General features: G+C 48.6%; 1 protein-coding gene across 1 annotated transcript; it reads right to left on the bottom strand.

Annotated features, from left to right (window-relative positions):
• Nucleotides 1-5707: 5707 nt before the first annotated feature.
• On the bottom strand, nucleotides 5708-16848 carry KLHL40 (kelch like family member 40). Its single transcript, XM_074573959.1, has 6 exons — nucleotides 15514-16848; nucleotides 11635-11795; nucleotides 9922-10029; nucleotides 8462-8647; nucleotides 7753-7899; nucleotides 5708-6982 (listed from the first exon to the last, which is right to left on the bottom strand). Exons 1-6 carry the CDS (start codon nucleotides 16657-16659, stop codon nucleotides 6871-6873), a joined length of 1860 nt encoding a protein of 619 aa, XP_074430060.1. The 5' UTR covers nucleotides 16660-16848; the 3' UTR covers nucleotides 5708-6870.
• Nucleotides 16849-17133: the final 285 nt, after the last annotated feature.

Below are 17133 nucleotides of genomic sequence, written 5' to 3'. Positions count from 1 at the left end.
AATAAACCCCTGACCGATGGGTGAGCTCCAGGTTAGGTCCCGTTGCAAGGTTTAGAGCTAAAGCAAGACCACTTTCAGCCTGATGACAATGTCCCATCCTCCAGCTTGTTGCCTGCATTTCTCTCCCAAGCTTTACCTCTCCCCGTAGGGTTGGCAGCCGTTGCCCTGCCCTGGCTTGGGGGGACCAGAGGGGACCAGTGAGGACTGCGGTTGGTTTGGTGATGCCCCGTGACATTTGTTAGTGCTTCTCTGACCATGTTGTGCTTGTTGAAGTTGAGCTGGTCTTTGGCTTCAGTTATTCAGGCTGGCTTCATGCCAGCTGAAGGGGAGAAGAAGGTGGCTTTGCTGTTATCTTTTTGTTGGATGCTGGGGTCCAAGTTGGGTCTCTTGCTGCTGTGCTCTGAGCTGGGGTGTCCTGCATTGGCCTGACCTTTGCTGTGTGGTCTCCCTGCCCAGGGAAGCATCCACTTTGGGGTCAGGGAGAGCTGGGAGTGCTGCAGGGGCTGCAGAACATCCAGCATGGGCAGAGAGATGCCAGCCAAGAGGTGGGGTCCATTGCAGCTGATGCCTTGCTCCCAAGGATGTGTGTGGATGTGGGTCAGGTCACAGAGGAGATGGTGAGCAGGGCTGTTGGGAGGCAAGAAGGAAGAGAGGACATTGAGGAGGCTGCAGGAGCCCTTTCCCATTTGCTTCTCAGTCTGGGCGATAGTGGAGTGCTAGGGACTGAGCCGCATCTGGTTCTGCAAGAAGTCTCAGTGCTTTGTCTCCTGGACCAAATCAGCAAAGCACTTGGGCAGTGTTGAGTCTGTCCCTGCAGAGCCAGGAGGATTCAGCCACACGCTCAGGGGGTTTGCTGACTGGGGACATGCAGGAGCGTTATCCTGAAAGGGATGGGATAAGGGAGCACCCACTCTTCTCCTGAGTGCTATTTGACGGGTTGGGTGACTGGTGTCCTCTCCTGCTGAGTGGTGCCTCCCCATGCCTGACATCTCTGGAAAGCTGTCTGCTCTTGTGGTTGTTAGCATGGTGGAGCAACAAATTGCTTTTCATCCCTGTGTTGGCTGGGATCCTGTGGACCCCCAGCACCACAGTCAGCACGAGTGAGCTCATCCTCATCTCCTGCTTTGAGCAATGTGAGGATGCTATGGCAGAGCTGCCTTGCCATATTGACTTTCTCAGTTGGGTACCAAAGGCTTTTCTGCTCTCCTTCCTCCATGACCCTGGGGCTTATTGGGATGGTGCCAAGCCTTCTCAAACACACACCTGTGAGAGATGTGGGCACTCAGCTCCTGGGCCCATTGGCTTTCTGAAGGGACCATGACCCAGACTGGAAGATGCTTGCTTTAGAGAAGCCTTCAGTGATACCCTTGGAGGTGCTGGAGGGCCTCAGTAGAGTGGTCCATACTGTCTCCTCTGCCACTGCCCCCCAGACCCACCCCTCGGGCTCCCTTACATTTCTTTCCCCTCAGACAGCCTTGACATGGCATGGGAGTACTGCACCATGAGGAGGACTCCCCTTGCCTGTAGGATCTTCTGTGATAGAGCCTATCAGCCTGTCTGGCTGGTAGACTTCTCCCCCCAAGCAAACCCTGACATCAACATGTGCTCCCTTCTACGTGGAGGTGGCTTTCCCTGTCCCAGTTCATCCACTCCTGGTGAGGACCTGTCCCGCTTGGACGTCACTGCGAGATGAGAACTCCTCGTTGAGGCTAGAAACCCGGCAGAAAGCCCAGCGACTGATCCCAGCTGCGTCCGATCCCCTTCGAGAGCCTGCCCAGAGAGCCACTTGGAGACGTTGAGATGTGACCATGCACACAGCACTTTGGAGAACCAGATCCCTGCTGCTCCCTCCCCTCTCCAAGGCCTGGGCAGTTCCCAGGAGTCCTACATGGCTTCCGAGCCCTTTTGTCTACACCCTTACTTGACCCCGATGTGTCTCTTCATGTCTGGTTTTCATTAATGTACTGAAAGCTCAAACGAGTCACTCCTGCAGTGTCTCATCCTGCATCCATCCCGGTCAGCCCTGTTGGCACCCATTGGGTTAGACGGGGCGGGAGGCGGGCAAGTTGGGTCCGTTGTTTTCAAGCTTTTTATACATATTTTTTTTAATTTTTTTTTTTTTTTTTTTTAACTCTTGCACCTTAAACTCTCACATCCCTTCTTCGACAGACCGCAAGGGTGGAGAGGGGCTTGATTTCCATTATGCAGTTCATGAATATGCCGCATCAACATTCAGCTGACAACTCTGCCCACGCGCCTAACCTCAGACCTCTCCGGGTTTGAATTTTTTTTCCCCCTTCATTTGAACTCTGGGGAGGGAGGGATCCACGTGGGGAGGGTCATTTTTGGTTTATATATCCCAGGAGCCTGGTAGCACACACCAGTTAGCCTCATAATGTCTATGAGGCACGGCTGGCCCTTCGGACCACAGCCATAACCCCAGCACGGTGGGAAGGTGATGATGGATGGACGGCCGGCGGGTGGGAACGGCTGTGACAGTGCAATAGAGATGAGCATCCGCTGCTAGACAACTCCATCAGTTAAACTCTTGGTTTGCCTGAAGTCGAGAGGGAAGGACGGATGGACAGACGCCCTTTGTTCACACGGACAGAGAGAGCTTCCCCACACGCAGCCCTGCCTAGTGACACGTAACCACCACGGGAGTTGGGTCGAACTTGCAAAGAAAGAAAATAATAATTAAAAAAAAAAGGAAAAAAATCGGAATAAGACCAACCTCAGTAGCACGGAACTTGAAGGAAATGAATGAAACCCCAAGCACTTGCCTCAAAACTAGTTTCTCATGCCTGATGTTCGGCTCTGTATTATTTTATGGCATTCAGTATCGGTTGCCCGAACATGCCAAGTTAAGAGTGTATCAGTGGCTCTACTAGTGTGAACAAACTAAATGAAGCACTTTATTCTGTATAGATAAGGGAAGGCGGGGAGGGGAGGGGAAGCTTGGATGCTTTTCAGAAGCGTCTTAAGTAATGTTCTAGGAAATGTATTATTATTATTATTATTACTTTTTTTTTTTTTTTATGACCATGTGTAATCAATATATGTTTATCTTTAACTCCAAGTACAGCAGTTACTCTCTTTGGGATGGTGTGATGAGGGGGAGGCTGAGATGGTCAGGTTAGTGCATCAACATGGGGCCAACTGGGGCAAGTCATTGCCTACCGCAGGAATGAGTGAGTCTTGCTTCGTTGACGGCCCTGTTGGCTAATGTCTGGAAGGTCCCAAGAGGTGCATCAAAGCTGCCTTCCAGGGCACAGCTCAGAGTCAGTCTTGGCACCAAGGACCCAACATGCATCCCCATCCCGAGCCATCTTCTGCCTGGGGGTGCTGTGGCTGCTCTCTGGGCCACCCACGAGCAAGATGAGTCACAGTAGGCTGTTTTGGGTTGTCCCTAGAGGCCAGGTCTTTGGCCATGCTTTGAAACCTGCTTTTGACCTCTCACCAAGGCACATCAGGGGTCGCTGAGCTCTGAAAGTGGTGAGAGGTCAGAATTGGGCCTTTCCACTGCGTTCTCCCAGTCTGGAAGTGTTATGACTGTTACCAAAGAGGTTGCAAGTGGAAGGACTGAATCAATAAACGATTTGTCTTTTATAAAAGAAAACCTAAAGCTCCACCACTGTCTTTGTTGCCTTAATTTTGCCTTTTTTTTTTTTTCTTTTTAAGTCTCTTTTCAGACAATTGTGAGCGGAGTCAGAGTCCATCAGGATGGGCTTCCCATGGCATGTTCACCACTGCCATTTCTTCACACGTATAGCCTTTGTGTTGGGTTTGGTGGGAGGTACTTGCGTATGTGTGCAACAACTGGACTGCTGTGGGGCCAACAAAAATTAGCTTTTCAGGGAAGGATGATGAGTGGATGGGAGAAGGGGTTTGGTGAGGGCTGAGCTCCTGGGTCCTACTGGCTCCATGAGATTTGTATGAGCTATGAGCTGGAGCTCCATGAGCTCCTCTCTAAGGAGTGGAGAAACCAAGGAACCCATCCAAAAGCATCCAGTGCCTTTATTGATGTAAAATGGAGTGATGGGAACCTCACCAGCTACCGTCAGCACTGATATTGGGAAGCTAATGGAAGAGGAGATGGCTTTTCCCCACCCTTGGGATGTACCTGCTCCTTTGCTGCTGGTATTGCCTAGATAAGAAACCCACAGGTGACCCGTACCGCTGGAACTGTGTGCACCTGAGCCGGGAAAATGCTGGGCAGCAGTGAGGAGTGATAATTCTGAGCATTCATGTTGGCATTTGTTATCTGTGATTGCCTTTGGACTGAAGCGGCCTCCTGGTGAAGTGGTGGTGAACATCTCTGGACCAGACTTTTGCTTGGCAAGGTGCAACTTTGCTGCCTTCCATGGGCCAACGCTGGCTTGCACACCCTGAGATTCGGCACTCGTTGCTCAAGTGATGGGATATTTCAAGCGCTTCTGGATTCTTTTATACAACAGCTATTTTTCCATTTCTTCTCCTGTGCCAGTGATGGTGTCTCCCAAAGCTTTATAATGGATGTGAACCACACAGGAGGACTAAGGTCCTATTAACTGTATTCCCAATGGACAGTTGTGAGGTGAGAAGCCAAGGATGGGGATCAGTTTAAATTGCCACCATTCGAGCCATTATCAAGGGACCACACTGTAACTATTCATCGAGGCTCAGCAACGTTCCTGTTGACTTCAAAGGGCCCAGATTTCCCCCGGGAGAGCCAAGCAACGTGGCAGCAGGTATATGGCGACTAACCCTCTCTTCGGACCAAGTGCCAACAGCTTTCCATTCCGTGTCTGGCAAGAAGAGCTGACTCAAAGCTGGTTGGTTTCCCATCGCAGGCAGGAGGTGGTATCCTGCCACCGCAATAAATGACTTTTTAAAAATTATCATTATATGAATGGACTATTTTTTTCTTCTTCTTCTTTTTTCTTTTCTCTTTCTTTTCTGCCACAAGCTATTTTACATTTGGTAGATTCCTCCTAAATTAGCTTAGGAGTTGTCCACAGAATTTCTGCAGAACAGGGGTAGAAGGTGAGTTATTTTTTTCTTTTTTTGCAGTGCATTTTTCACACATTTGATTGTTTCACAGGTTTTTTTTGTTGCCTTTTTTTTTTTTTAAGCTATTTTGTGCCGGCCTTTCACCTTGGATTTATTTTTCTTGTGAAAAATGTTTCATTACTGTTTTGATATGACTGTCCTCTAAGGACATTATCCTGTAACTTTTTAAATCCTTAAAATGAAACCAGGACAAGACTCTGGTTCCTTTACTCCAGCCAAATTGTCTTTCCTTCCAAACACATTTTAGTTTCTCCACGACTGCATTTTGAGCTAGATGAATCAGCCAGATATGATTTTTGATACCATAATTTTATGCCACTTCGAGGGTATTATTTTGCAAGGGTTTTATTTGTTCCTTTTTTATTAGTGATTATCACCCCTGTTCATGGTATCATGAAATCGTGTAGGCATCCAGCTTCCTTCTCATCCTAGGTAAGCTTCTCGTCCTCATATCTATGGAGAAGAGCTGTAAGGCTATGGATGCTAAAGTTTTAGCTGCCAAATGGGGGAAAATAAACAGAATTAAAGCTGGGGCTGTGCAAGGGCTCTCCATAGGGCTGGTTTGCTGTGTGTGTTCATCACAGTTTTTGCTCGGTCCTTGTGTTTGGTTGCTGTGGACATTCAGTTGCAGTACTATCAACACGCAAAAACAGGATTTCTTTTGAAATAGCCTAATAATTTATTTTTAAATAAACCACTGGTCAGATGGTGTGGGCATCAGGAGATTTTTGTTCTAGCAGATCTTTGTCCTGCTGCCAGTACAGTTGTGTTTCTATCAAAACATCATTATGGATAACTTTTTTAAAAAAATGCATTTTTTCCTCAGTAGGAAGCTCTCTTTGAGCCAAACACAACTGAGATCTCCACGTATTTAGCAAACTAGAATACTCTTAAAAAAAAAAAAAAAAGAAAGAAAGAAAAAGGTCAGAACATTAAAAATAAGAGAAACAGCATAAATATAAAACCTTTCCCTGAAAAACAGCATTTATCCAACCATAAGTGAGGACACTGTGATCTGTGACTGAAGATGAGGAGCCCAAAAGGCTGGAGATGAGTGCACATGGCCCTCCCTGCCTGTCTCTCCCAGCTTTCTACCCGGCTACTTGCATGACTCTTCCCCTCCTGCAGACCTGAACTCTAGGCGCCTCTTCAGCGCAAAGTCAAGGCGGAGGCAAAGAACTAAGACTATTTTCTTTTCTTTTCAATTTCCAAAGCATTTCTGCTGCCCATGGTCACATGCTCTTTTAACTGTCTCATCCCATCAGCCTGCACCACCCAGGAACTTATCAAAGTCCCTCCAGGTTTCTTCTGTACCACTTGGCTTTGACCCTTCCTTTTCCTCTCCAAGGTGGACTCACACCTATCTTAGGTGGGGAAATACTTTACAGATCCCCCCCTTCCCTGAGAACATTAGCTTAGTCCCTTGGGACCTACTTTGTGCCTCCACTCTTTCTTGGAGAAGTTCAACAGCAGTTGAGAAGACAGGGAAAAATATGGAGAAAGAAGCAGAACAAGATTATAAGTTTTTTGTCCTGTCTACTGAGACAGGAACATCTCATTGCTCCATCCTTCTCAGTCCACCCCAGCTCCTTGCAGGCTCCAGAACCCTACTCTATCTTGCGAGCATCTTCAAGTTCCCATATGGCTTCAAGATAATTTTCCTGCTTTCCCATTTGACTAAGTAAAAAGGTACCAATCACAGATGCAATGTCCTACACAGAATCCAGCTGCCACATCTGCGTTGATAAGTGTGGCCTCACCTTCTCCCACCCCTCTTTGCCCCAGACCCTCATGGGAAAAAAAAAAAATCACGCCTCGCTACATCTTTGTCAGGCGCAAAACATTGAGGCGTACGGGAAGGAAAGTGGCACCGGAGGCATATTGGATCTCCCGGAGGACTCCTTCCCACTTCTTCTGCTCTTCATCATATCTGGGGAGAGACAGACAGTTTAATTGAGGAAAGTGTCTCCTCTCCCTTGCTTCAGCAGCTCTCCATAGTGGTGTGAGCCCTAGCGCATGGTGTCACATCCCACGTACATCATTTGGCCACAAGACACCTTGGGAGCTCCATGGGGACTTTCAGCCCTGGTGTGGTCTGGTTTGCAGTGCCAGACTAAAGTACATGGATGTCAGTGTGTGGTCTCACAGTGGAGGGTCTATTTTTCTACTGGGAAGTGGGTTGATGGCACCAAGATTGAACATCTGTGGTGAAGGCCAGCAGCTGCCTGCTGAGGGTGCTCTAGAGCCACAGACATGAAGGACAGGAGCAGCTAACGCTGTATTAGCAGCCGTCAGAAAGTGCTTTCTGCCCACTTCTCTGCCTGCACCTAGAGACAATCTGATCTCCAGCCTGAGCACTGGCTTTTCCCAGGGAGAGCATGTGTTGCACAAACACAGCTTCAAGCCAAAGGGGAGGTCTGGAACCAGCTCCAGGCAAAATGTCAATGCAGCAGCAAAGCTAAAGGAGCAGATATTCCCTGGTACATTGCTGTATGAGACTGGGAGAGGTCACTGAATCACCCAATGTGCCCTCCAGCACAGCACAGAGACCCTGCATTGAGCCTGCAGCCTTGTTTTGGGGTAAGAATACCCGTCTCACACCGAAGGCATCAAGAAAGACAGAAACTACTCTGTTCCCTAAGTGGTTCTCACTAATGTCCCTCCCACACTCCCTTGGACAGCCCCGGGGAAGATCGTCACCTCCAAACGTCATTCAGCTCCGTTGGCACCAGCTCTCCTGACTCCGTCTCCACCGTGGCGAAACCTCCGAGCAGGTAGAGCACCCCAGCCAAGCTCACCAGGCTGACTGAGCTGCGCTCCTGAGGGAACTCAGTGAAAGTGTCCCACCTGCCACATCGAGAGAGGGGACATGTTAAGGAGCCCTGCCTACACCCACACCAACACTGGCCTTGCATCAGGAACCAACAACTGAATTAGCTACTGACAGATTAACTTGTGTAGGTCTACATGAGATGGGATCGTACATTGACTGGTTGTTAGAGGTATCTGTTTCCATCATCATAGTGCAACTTCATTTTGCACTGAGTAGATGAGCTGTGAAGCACAGCTGGCATGGACCAGCAGGTCCCAGTGGTGGGACCACAGCTGCAAGGCCCACCCAAAGTCACAGAGTCTGTTATGTTGAGTGAAGCTGCCAAGACGAAACTACAGCCCTGCAGGGAAACCAAGGGCTGCACCAGTTGGCAAAACTGCTTTGAAGGTGAGCCTGAGATGTTCCACAGCCCAACTACAGTGGCCTTAGTGATGCCTAGCTGTCCAAGAAATACAGACTGGGAGGAACTGGTATCAGGAGTTGCAAGCAAACTCCAGAATACTTGGAGGTTGATTAATGTACTCCTACAGCTGTTCTTTGTGCAACTACACCCTGAAGGTGTGCTCAAGTACGTACTTGTTGGTGGCAATGTCATACACTTCCACCGAGTTGGTCAAGCCAGAGTCGGTCACACCAGCAGCCACATAGATTTTGTCCTTGTGCACAGTGGCTCCGAACAGGGACCGGGCAGTTTTCATGGGAGCCAGCTCCTTCCACTCAAACTTGGATGGGTTGTAGACAGACATCTTCTTCAGGCACTTCCTAGAGAAAGAGGAGAGAGAGAAGGAGCCTTGATCGAGGGGCAGTTTTGCACTGCAGGAGTTGGGGGCTCTCTGCTGGGAGGAACGTGGGGTCTCTAGAAAGGATTTTGCTCCTCCACATTGACAGGAGTGCCTTTGCTTGGGTGTGCACCCAAGGATGGCCATGCCGGGAGACATCATTTTTGTGTATCCCCTCCTGAGGTGCCCACTTTCGATGGGAGTCCTAAAAGCTTGACATTGTGGTCATACCACTGGATACGGGTCCATGTAGCTCTAGTGCCTCTCAGGACCTCACACACAGCCATCAGACAGTCTTTCAGTGCTGCTGATATGACTTGATGCTGTGAAATATCATCAGTAACGCCCCCGTTCCCCGGGATGGCGATGTAAGGTGCATGAATGTATGCATGCTCACACTTTCCAGATGGTAATCCTTTCAGAGCAGGACCTGTCTTTGCTGGATTAAGGCATGTTTGCTCTGCAAACAGCCACACTTCTTGCTTAGAAAGAAATTGCTTCGATGGTGCTTAAGAGAGGTTTTTTCTGCTGAGCTCATCTCCTGCAGGAGGGCAGGATGGGGGTCAGCTTTGATGAAGTTTTTCACTCCTATTGCAAATACACATCTGGATTTGACTACTAGGACCACGCTGCTCCACAAGTCCAAGACAGGAGACCCTCAATGTGAAGGGGCTTCTTGCTCTTCAGCAGGTGTCCCAATCTGTGCGATATTTATTTATTGTGAGTAAAGGGGATGATATCCTCCCTCTCCTGAAAGGACAGTGCCATCTCAGTGCCATCTTGTTACAAGGCCATGTAGTAATAGGATGAGGGGTAATGGCTTCAAACTGGAAAAGGGTAGATTTAGATTAGATATCAAGAAGACATCTTTCACTATGAGGGTAGTGAGGCACTGGAACAGGTTGCTCAGGGAAGCTGTTGATGCTCCATCCCTGGAGATGTTCAAGACCAGGCTGGATGGGGCTATGAGCAACCTGGTCTAGTGGGAGGTGCCCCTGCCAATGGCAGGGGGGTTGGAACTAGATGATTTTTAAAGTCCCTTCCTACCCAAACCATTCTATGATCTCCATAGGACTCCTAATGGCTTGGGAAGGGCTGTCGTCACAGAGGTGAGCTGAGAGGGAAGGATCCATGTCTCACACCCTATTCAACCCTCCTTAACCCATAGCATCCAGGTTGGGGAGGTTTCAACTCATGGTCTGTGCTCCCACTAGTTTGGGGACTGACTCCCTGTATTTCCCTTGCTTTTTGACTTACTTGTCGCTTCCTTTGCCACCGATGACATAGACGAGGTCCTTGTGCGAAACCACTGCGTGGCCATAGACTGCATAGGGAAGAGAATCAGCTTCACCCCACTTGAAGGACCTGGGCCAGAGAAAAATGAGAAGCAAAATGGTTTGTAGCTTTCTGGGTGAGGCCTAGAGCATATGACACTTTCCAGACCTAGAGGCGAGCACAGATCCTGACTCAATCTCAAAAATATGAAGTTTTCAATAAGATAGGGCTCACCCAGTAAATTTTGTGAACCTAAAAAAAAGGGGGAAATAAAATAGAAGAATGTTTATGCTAATACTCATGCACTCTTGGGCTTTGTGCATACACAGGCCCTCTTCTTCTGGGACCTCACCTCATTTACAAGCATTACCAGCCAGACACAGATGAGACAGAGATTTCTGCATGATGTGAAAAATTAAAACCAATGTGGTTTAGGGGTGCAAGATCACGAGGACAAATTTGTTTTTTGGCCATCACTTTCCACTTTGAGGTGCAACGGTTGGCCAACATTCAGAAAGGCCCCATGGCGGGTTCCACTATCCACATTTTGTAGTGCAGGACTGTGTTGAGGTCCCTGAGCTAGTTCCAGACCAGCTGAGCAGAGGACGTACCTATAAGGCTTTGGAAACCCCAAACTGATACCCAAATAGGGCTGACAAATTTCTCAAGAGATGTTTGTTCATGTCCATGTAGCTTAGACTTGTCCCCAGTTTTCATACATGTAGGATGTAGCCCCCAAGACCTGAACTTTATTTTACCTAAGAACTGAGATGCCTGGGCTCTGTGTGCTTTCTAATCGCTCAGTAACTCTGGGGAAATATTTGATCCCACAGGCCAGCAGCTGACCTTCTCCAGCTTTGTTACAGTTGAAATCTTGACCTAAAAAATACTAGAAATACCGGTGGTGCTGTTCACATCTCTACCATCTTCAAGTTGGTATTCAAAGCACCCCCTGAGCACTTAGCAGGGCCAGATATGTCCTTTCGCAAAGTGTGCAGGGGCAGACAAATGCCCCGTTCTGTGAGAATGAAACTTGTTTCACATCTCTGCCTATAAAACAGACTTTGAAGCACACACATCTAAATACGGACCAAGTAAAGGCTTGTTAGCACCTACTGTTCTGTCTCTTTGGGGCAGAGAGGAACAGTCTTGGGATGTTTCTGCCTCCTGTGAGCAGAACGAGATGGTGCCTTCTATTAAAGCTCATGGGTCAGAGCCCATTGTGCAAAAATAATTGTATATTAAGCCTGATATCTCTCAGAGTGGGCCATTCAGTGCTATATCTGAATGCTTTCAAAACAAACTTTCCTGTCCGAAACCACTCCCGGTGACACTATGGTAAAGGTCGCTGAACCTCCAAAATGATGGGCAAGCAGAAGGAAAAACTCCCCTTGCTCCTCAGTACAGGTCCCCTGTGAACATCTGCTGTTTGATCTCTGATAACATAATATCCCCATTACGGCTTCCATCTCCTGGAGGTTCAGTTACAATAAATGAAGCAGCTGGAGACAGACAGCTCAGAGCCCCAGGGTACAGCTTGAGACAGTCCCAGTGGTCCCAGCGTCTACATTTAGAGTTCAAGCCCTGTCTCCAAAATCTTTTGGTCCCTGGAGAGCTGGAGTCATTTTGCACAGCAGCTTTTTCTCTTTCTCCTGTCAACCACCTCCCGCCCCGCACTCGCACGTGAACACTTACAGCCGGTCATAGCAGAGGACTGAATCCAAGGTCTTTTCTCCCTCTTTCAGTTCTTTCCCGCCGACCACAAAAATAGAGTTTTCAGCCTCCCCCAGGCCAAAGAGACAGCGAGGGGAGGGCAGGGGGGGCATCCCCAGCCAGTCTGCGTCCAGATGGTCGTACTGAAAGGAAACACATGGTCATTAGTGTGTGCTCACCCAGCCCATTAGCTTAGCAAAAATCAAGGTCCAGAGGCTGAGGGCAAAGTCCATTCCCACGTGCAGCTTGGTCACCCCAGTAGGCACTTTCTGCAATGTCAGTCTCTGCCTGTGCCTTGCCTTCTGGTGTGGGATGGGGGATCTTAATGCAAATCCAAGTCATATACCATATGACATACGTTTTATGACAAAACATAAGAGCAGAGACACATCAGCAGCAACATGTTCTGCTCTGTGCACCAAATCCTTGACTTGGAACAAGTTTGGTCATCTTTGTATGAGAGTCCCACGTTGGACTTATAACAGATAGTTCCTGGGACTAGAGGAACTGAAGCACTTCAATCTTAGAAATTTTGTCTGAACCTCTCCAGCTATAGCACACGCCACAGAATTTCACCCTGATATTTTCCATCTCTGCCAGGTAACAGCGTGGTGTTGCCAAAGTTGGCTACACAGCTCACTCCCCTGAGCCCCTTCTTCTCCGACCCATTCTTCTTCCTTCTGGCAAATGATTAGTTACCGTGTTCCTCCTCTGCTTCTCAAGATACTGATGTTGCCCCGTATCACCAAGTGTGTTCACGAGATGAAACGTGTGTGTGTCTGTTTACACAATACCCATCTACCCAATATGGTAGAATAAAACTGAGATGCTGCTGCAAAGGCCAGAGCTCTTCTTGCTGACCAAAGTGTGCCAGACCCATCTGACAGCGCTACTAGATCAGATGGCCCAATCCTTGCAGATCCTTGGATATCTGTAGGTCATGACATTGCCTCATCTCCCACCAGAAAAAGAGATGTGAAAGGTTATGAGGCTGGAGGGCTCTCTGGCCACCAAGGCTTTATGGGAACTGTGAACCGGGGCAAAAATTTTTAATGTAATGTAGCTTGGTAGCAGAAGAGAGACTTTGTGGGTTAAGTCTGGAGTGACGTCTTGCAGCCAGTTTGGTGGGACTCTGCAAGATGAGGCTGTGATGCATCATTGCCTGAAGCACTGTTTGCTGTGGGCTTGAGCCAAAGAGCTTCAGCTTGCTGGGTTGCCTCCAAAGACTGGGCCTCAGCTGGGTGCCTGTGGTTATTGTCTCTTCGTAAGCTGTGGTCCACATATGTGTTATTTATAGTGCAAGTCTGAGCAGCTCAGTCACCAGGACAGTTCCTGCTTCTTGATGGTTTCAGCATTGTTTTCAAGTCATAAATCTTAGAAGTGACAAATAAAGGACACCCTTTTCCATCTGAAATGTCAGTGGAATCATTTTGTTCCTGCCAAAATTTGCAAGGCCTCTGGGATTTATCAGCATTTTTATGTTTGGGTGCCCGTCCTTAAGTCTAAACTATCCCTGACCTGCAAACACTCCTGGCTTCAGCGGGAGGAATGTGAAATCAGGGAGGCCAGAAACAGAGTCAGAAGGTGTAAGATGCTCCTGCACTGACACGGTGATTCAAGGGTCCGTCATACAGCTGCCTGTCCACAGCTGTGTGAAGTTTCAGCTAAAAAAAGGCTCAAAAGACTCTCATACAGAAACCGTGAGCTATGTAGTGGCACTGATAGCAATAAATTATCACCTTTGCAAACTGATGGCACCTTCCAGCCCTGGGACTTGTCTGCACCTTCCATGCACAAGTGCCACAGCGAGCTGTGAAGACAACACTGTCCCCTTCTTGTGAGAAAGGAGGTAAAAATGGCCACACGATGCCCAAGGCATTGGCTACTGAGTCAGTGATAAAATGGAAACTGAATATAGAAATCTTGCTGTTTGCAGCTTAGAATGATAGAAAAGTTTAGATTGATGGGACCTCCAATGGGCTTTCATCCAGCCCCCATGCTCAAGCAGGTGTACCTTTGGAGTTAGAGCAGGTTGCCAGGGCTTTGGGCAGCCAAATATTAAATATCTGCAAGGATGGAGGCTTTGTGACCCCTCTGGACCCCTGTTCCACCTCTGTTGGGAAGGTTTTCCTCACAGCTAACTGAAATTTCCTTTACTGCAACTCCTGGCCATTTCTTCTTGTCCCATCTTTATGCAAATCCAAAGAGTCTGGTTCCCTCTTCTGTGTCGTCTCCTATTAGGGAGCTGCAGACACCAATGAGATCTTCCCTTCCCCTTCTGCAGGCTGATCAGACCCAGCTCATCCTCTCCTTGTACCTCCCATTCTCCAGCCCTGACCATCTTGGTGGGCTCTGCTAGACTCATTCCAGTACCTCAACATACTGGGGAGCCCCGGCCTGGACACAGCATCCATATGTGGTCTTACAAGTTTGTGATCAAAGGGGAAAAAAAAGAAAAATCACTTCCCTTGACCTGCTTGCTGCAGTCATGCTGAAACAGCCCAGGACATGGTGGACCTTCACTGTCACTCAAGGAATCACCTTGCCTGGCCAGCAGCCAGACTGGTGGAGCCTTGATCTTTAACACATAGGTTTCAGCTAAATACAAAGCAGCCCATCTACCTGCTCTGTACAGGTAAGTGATGGAACTGGCCACAGCCGCTGTTGTCATCTCTTGTCCAGTGCAAAGGGCTATATCTCGAAGAGGATTTCCCCTGGCACTCCCACTGCTTTCCCCCTCCATCCTGCTTTCTAGCACTGCAGTTTCTTCCTGCTGACTTCTCGTTTCACAGGCTTTACGTGGGCTGCATAGGTCCCAAAGCCTGACCCTTTCCAGGTGAGGAGAAGCATGGTCCCTGCACACGTGGTGCAGGCATACAGACCTACCCATGCAATGAGGCAATGGAAGGATCAAAGCTGTATGTCTTGGCTTGAGAACTACCTTTACCTTATCATTTCCACCTGGGTATGTTATTGTTTCCTTTCGGAAAATAAGTAGAGCCATGGGAGAAGAACAAAAGGATTTCTGGGTATGGGGGGAAGGACAGAGGAGTTACCGGATTCCTACAGGGTCAGCAGGAAGGGTAGGCGCCTTGCGTTAGCTGACTACAGGGAAGGTTCTCTTGGGTTACAGCCCAGGCCGGGGCTCAGATTGCCTGTGCACAGCTCGATCTGATCACAGCTTTGTTTACTGCTGAGTTAGAACAGCCACTTTTCTTGTGGAGGATCCAAAAAGATGTCACACCACGGTTTCCCCCGCACATGATAGAAACGGCCAGAGATGCTGAGCTGGACCTAGCACACCTCTGGGGGCAAGAACAGCTCTGGAAATGGAGCCTATATTGGTAGGTAGGGACATACCCTGTGTCTTTGGAGTGTTTGCTCTGTGGCTGTAGCTGCTGCTGTTCCCTTTGTTGGCACCTGACAGAGTCACCCTTGGGCTTTGCGAGGGTTTCATAACCAGGGAACATAAAAGGTGCGATGCTGAACCCAGACCTGATGCCACTAACCTTCCAGTTAGTGTGCCCTATGGCAACCAGGGCTGAACCAAATACACCATTCAATGTGATCCCCTATTCATGATTGGGATCAGGAAGGGTTATTCCTATTGTCTACCCCTTCAAGCCTTCATCCTCAGTGACTAGAAGCCCATCCCCTCCTTCCCTGCCCCCACCCACAGTGGGATCTGCCTTAAAAATACAGAGTGAAGAATCTCTAGTAAAACAACTCAAATGTTTCACCTTCATTTACAATTTTCTTTTAACATCACATGACGATGTATATTACTGGCACCACATGGAAGCTAAAGACTGGTGATGCTCCAAAGCGGTCAAAGAAACAAAAGAAAGATAAAGCTAGTACCTGTAGGAAGTAGGAACTCATGGGATCCTCTTTGCTGTCCTCGTTGTAGTACAGTCCTCCAACAATGAAGATCTGATTCTCTTTGGTCACCAGACTGATGTGATTCTTTGGGATTTGAGTAGACAGGGAGGCAAAGTAGCACTCATTGGCAGTGGGATCATAGGCCACTGCTCCACTGTCGCTCACCATGAAAATAAGGTCCTGGAGGAACATCCCAAAGCGCATTGTGTCATTTAAGATCCCTGGGAGAGCATCCTCCTCTGTATCTTCCTCTTCATCTACTGCTCCATTGACAACATTGTCTTTCGCTTGCTTCTCACTGCTTTTCTTCACTTTCTTCTTCCTCACCACCGTGAATTTACCTTTCTGGGCATCCTTCACCATCTGCAGTTTCTTAAGCAGCTCCGGGCTGGACTTCACCATAGTGTGTTTCTCCACATGGTCCTTGATGTAGTCATTGGGCATGAGGCGGAAGCGGATGCTTTCAAAGATGACAGGCAAGGCCTTCTGTCGGCTCTCATTGTCCTTGGTCCCCACCCACTTCATCACTACTTCGAAGACGGTCTCCTCTTTCTCGATGTTGAGGGAGTCACTGGAGATGATTGCAATAAGCTCATCAGGGGAGAGCTGGTAGAATTCCTCATCCCGAGAGACCAGCGCAAAGCGATCGCAAATAAAATCCCTAGCTGCCACAGCCAGCCGGGCACAATCAAGCATCAAGCCCAACCTGAAGATAGCCAAGCAGTTGCTGAGGCAGAGCCGTTTCTGCAAGAAGGACACACAGACGGTGAAGATGGAGGGGATCTGGAACATGTTGGCCACGGAGAAGATGTCCTGCACATTCTGCTCTGTGATCTCCAGCTCAGAGGTGTAGATATAATGGAGGATCTTGCCCATGACATCTGGATCAACATCCTCCAAACTGACCTCCCTCTTCTTGCTCTCTTCCATGTCCGAGAGGAACATGGCTCGAAAATACGGGCTGCAAGCTGCCAGCACCAGCCGATGGCAGGGAAACTCCTTCCCCTTGACTTTTAAGACGCAGTCCAGAAACTTATTGTGGTCCAACATGTCTTTGAGTCCATCCTGGAGGAGAGTTTGCTGGTAAAGACGCAGTTCTTCCACTTGATCAAAAGGCAAACCCATAGTGAAGAGTAACCGCTCCTTTTTTTCCCCAGTCCTTCTTTTAAATATATATATTTATGAATATATCTATACCTGAGCCCCTGGTAAAGAAACTTACTCAAAGCAGGGCTCGCGAGTCTCCCTTCCTTCCAGACTGTCAGCACACTGGGAATGTGAAACGCCTGCTACTGTCGCAGCTGTCTGTGTACTTCAGTTTCCAGCACAGGGCTTTATATATAGCCACAGCGTTACAAAGCTTAAGGAATCCATACTGGAGCATGTGTAAGCCGATCACCCTTTAATATGACACATTGGACAAGGAGGAAGGGAGGGGACCGGGGGAACAGCTGTACTTCCAGCCTCGATGCTTCAGGAAGGGTCTGTCAGCCCATGAGTCACGGTGGGGGGAGCGGGGGCTTTTGCTGCCGTCCCATGACAGGAGACGCGTGCAACCCATTGGCTCAGCTGCTGTGCTTGGGAAACAGCCTCCAGATT

This window comes from Larus michahellis, chromosome 2 (genome assembly GCF_964199755.1).
Source record: "Larus michahellis chromosome 2, bLarMic1.1, whole genome shotgun sequence".
Taxonomy (NCBI): domain Eukaryota; kingdom Metazoa; phylum Chordata; class Aves; order Charadriiformes; family Laridae; genus Larus; species Larus michahellis.
This window is presented reverse-complemented; position numbering and strand designations above follow the sequence as displayed.

Coding starts and splice junctions, on each gene's coding strand:
- KLHL40 (XM_074573959.1), bottom strand. CDS start 16,659: ATGGGTTTGCCTTTTGATCAAGTGGAAGAACTGCGTCTTTACCAGCAA. Junction 10,030..11,634: donor GTCCTCTGCTATGACCGGCT/GTAAGTGTTCAC, acceptor TCTCTGGCCCAG/GTCCTTCAAGTGGGGTGAAG. Junction 7,900..8,461: donor TATGACATTGCCACCAACAA/GTACGTACTTGA, acceptor TCGATGTGGCAG/GTGGGACACTTTCACTGAGT.